Source organism: Eimeria mitis, genomic scaffold (assembly GCF_000499745.2).
Source record: "Eimeria mitis Houghton genomic scaffold, Emh_scaff29, whole genome shotgun sequence".
In the NCBI taxonomy this organism is placed as follows: Eukaryota; Apicomplexa; class Conoidasida; order Eucoccidiorida; family Eimeriidae; genus Eimeria; species Eimeria mitis.
In genome coordinates, this window is record NW_013571239.1 from 38480 (window position 1) to 41382 (window position 2903).

The window sequence follows — 2903 nt, forward strand, 5'->3', positions numbered from 1 at the left end:
CTCTGTTCGCAAACTCGCGCCTGCACCAGCTGTATACCCAGTGAAAGAGCGAGCACGCGCTTTCCTAAATCCCACCTATTGTCACAACAGCCGGAGCACCGTCTAGTGTCCGCCTTAGCAACAAAAAAGGCAAGATCGGGGTATCGTTAATGCGTATCTTCTTTGAAGGACATTCCTGGCTCTGCAAGCTTTCCCAATTTCACGTGGCCCTTGTTTTGAAATCCGTCTGAAGACTATCCGTCGATTCACGACATTACATTGGCGCAACGCCCACTCTGCCTCTGCCTTCGTTCATCCGCTTCGTCCTCTTGGCAAACTGCTTGACCTCGTGCCCGTCACGAGCCTTCTGAGCCTGCAGTTGTTCACACGCAAAAAGCAAAAGTCATTACAAACTGAACGGGGCATCCAAGTACAAATCAGCAGAAAAAGTTGGGCTACACTTCAGTGCAACGGCAGCTGACTGCCCATGGGCCAAGCCTCCTCGAATGAAGTAACACTGCGTAGACGCACCTGTTGCCCATTTCTTTTGCGAAACTGATAGTCGGGAATGTACCATGTGTATCTCTGACCAAACGCCGTCTTGCGGACAACATCTGGATCCTCTGGATTCTCCTCTCTGCAGGAACATTGACAAAATAGTCACTCGCCTGCACATGAGAGGCGTTCTGAGAAGGGTTCCGTGCACGTGTAGGATGTTGACCCTCCTAACTAAGTAAGAAGCAAACTGTTAGCATTATCTGTGGTCAATCCTAATAAAATAAAAAAGTTGGGCACTGGGTCTGTGCAAATTTGAACGAAATCATCAGGGCAGCAAGCACAAGTCCGAAACTCACGCTTCCTCCAGCAGTCCCTTCCGCAGCAGTTGGCGCTTTGCTCGTTCCGTCGCCTCAATATTTTTCAGCTTCGTTCTGCCACACAACCGACGCACCACATTTCACGCCGTGGTATATCGAATAGCAGATGATACCTGCAAGCACTTTTTGCACGTATCCATGTGATACGCCTGGGAGCAATGTGAACCGGCACAATGAAGCAGCCTTAAAATAATGGGTAATCTAGCAAAAAGACAAAATATACACTCACTCCATTGGAAGCTCTACCTCGACAAGACCTGTGACCCAATTCATCTGATCCTTGTACTCCTCCGTCTTGTCTGCAACCTGAGATTGCCACAGTAGTCACCACAACGTCTACAGAGTAAAAAGCAAACCAGAAACCTGGCGGAATATGCAGAAGTGCAGGTAGGTCCGCGCAAACCATAAACGCAGCATTTGAGGGATCCTTTTAACATAACGGTTGGCAGCCTGCTACTCTTCATCTTCAACAACCTAATACAAAACGTGTGTCTATAAATCACCTTCAAGTGGTCGGGAATAGCATACAAATCCCTCATCCTGTCTATCATATCGTGCTCCCTCAGGGCCTTTTGCTCGCGGGTTTCGTGTTGTTTGTCCTTCATACGCTCGCGCAAAAACTCTTCTCTGACATAAACAAGCACACAAAATGGCAACGGAACCAAAAATCAAGTTGCTAACTCCGGACGCCTATCTAGCGCGAAATACTCTCAAACGACGCTGAGCTAGCAAATGTGTCCGAATCCTCAACAACAGGCTCTAAACCCTAAGCTGGCCATTCCCTAGCCGTACAGGTGTTTATCGGTCACGGATCCAGGGCCTCCTGCGGCGAAGTTCTTTTCGAGGAGGCCCCCGGCGTCTTCTGCCTCTTCTTCACCTTCTCCCTGAGCCTTTTCCTCTAGGGCCAAGCGAGCGTCTAGACCCTTTCTCCGACCCCCCCGCATGCGCTGCAGGTCCTTCATGCTCCTCACAACCTCCAAGGTGTCATCCTCGCTGTCGGTATCTCCTTCCTTATCCCCTGTGGCTTCCTGTGGACCTGTAGAGGTGGCCTCGGGGGGAGGAGGACGGCTAGATGAAGCCGTCTCCTCCGTAGCACCTAGAGTTGCATCGGCATCTTCTAGGTCCTTCAGACGCCTCAAGGAGTGGAGAGAACGGATCCCCGACCGAAACAAGCTTCGGGGCAGTCGTGAATTATCCCCAGTTGCTGCTTCTTCTGCAGTGCAGCGCGACCGAGCAGAGGACTCTGCTTCTTCAGGAGAAGATGATGTACTGCCTGCATCTACGGCAGTGTCGGCCTCCCTGGATGCCATGGAAGTGAAAGAGCAGTGGCCTCCTTACCGACAGGCTGCGAGGCCTTCTAGCAAAACGTGTGCCCCCCTCCCAACTGCTCTTGTGGTCCCAATGAATACCTGCAGCCGCCGGCTACGGCAAATCAGTTCACCCCCTCACAACAAAATCAGCGTAATGCAACGAATCCGAGGGAAACTGAAGGCCCTCTGAAAGCGTCAAAAGGTCTGCGCTTTGGGTGGGAACGTTGAAAAGGGTGAAGCGCCGCGCACGGGCAACCATCGGACGCAAAGAAACTGCACGCAGTGTTCGTGCTCGATAAATGACTAAAGAAGGGGACCAAGAGGCATAAAGACAAACAACGTTGAGACCCAGTGTCGCATTTCTAGCAGTCGAGCACAAGCAAACAGGCAGAAAGGAAGAAGAACGGAACAGATCGCCAATGTTTAGCGGAACCTCCCCTACAAACAGCCGGAACAGAAGCAAGGGAAAAAAGTTCGTGGGTAAACCCCAGAAGCAATAAATTGTATTTCTGCCTGTAGTTGAGTAGTTGCAGACCATACAACAAGAGCAACCCGCTGGCCGCATGTAATGGGGCTGACTGTAGTTCACAAGCACTAGGAAGGACCTCAAATGAGACCTCTAGATATCTACTAAGCGAACATAATGTAAATAACGCCTTATTAGAAATAAACTAAGTAAATTCATGCGGGGAATAGGGCCTGCAGGCTAAGAGCGCTCGGCGGCCATATGGGGTTTAGC

At 50.7% G+C, this 2903-nt stretch overlaps 1 protein-coding gene across 1 annotated transcript; it reads right to left on the reverse strand.

Annotated features, from left to right (window-relative positions):
• Nucleotides 1-253: 253 nt before the first annotated feature.
• On the reverse strand, nt 254-2164 carry EMH_0030680 (uncharacterized protein; the record flags this gene model as incomplete). Its single annotated transcript, XM_013497749.1, has 6 exons — nt 254-352; nt 511-616; nt 834-908; nt 1084-1160; nt 1358-1481; nt 1647-2164. The coding sequence occupies 6 exons, from the start codon at nt 2162-2164 to the stop codon at nt 254-256; spliced, it is 999 nt and encodes a 332-aa protein (XP_013353203.1).
• Between the last annotated feature and the right edge of the window lie 739 nt (nt 2165-2903).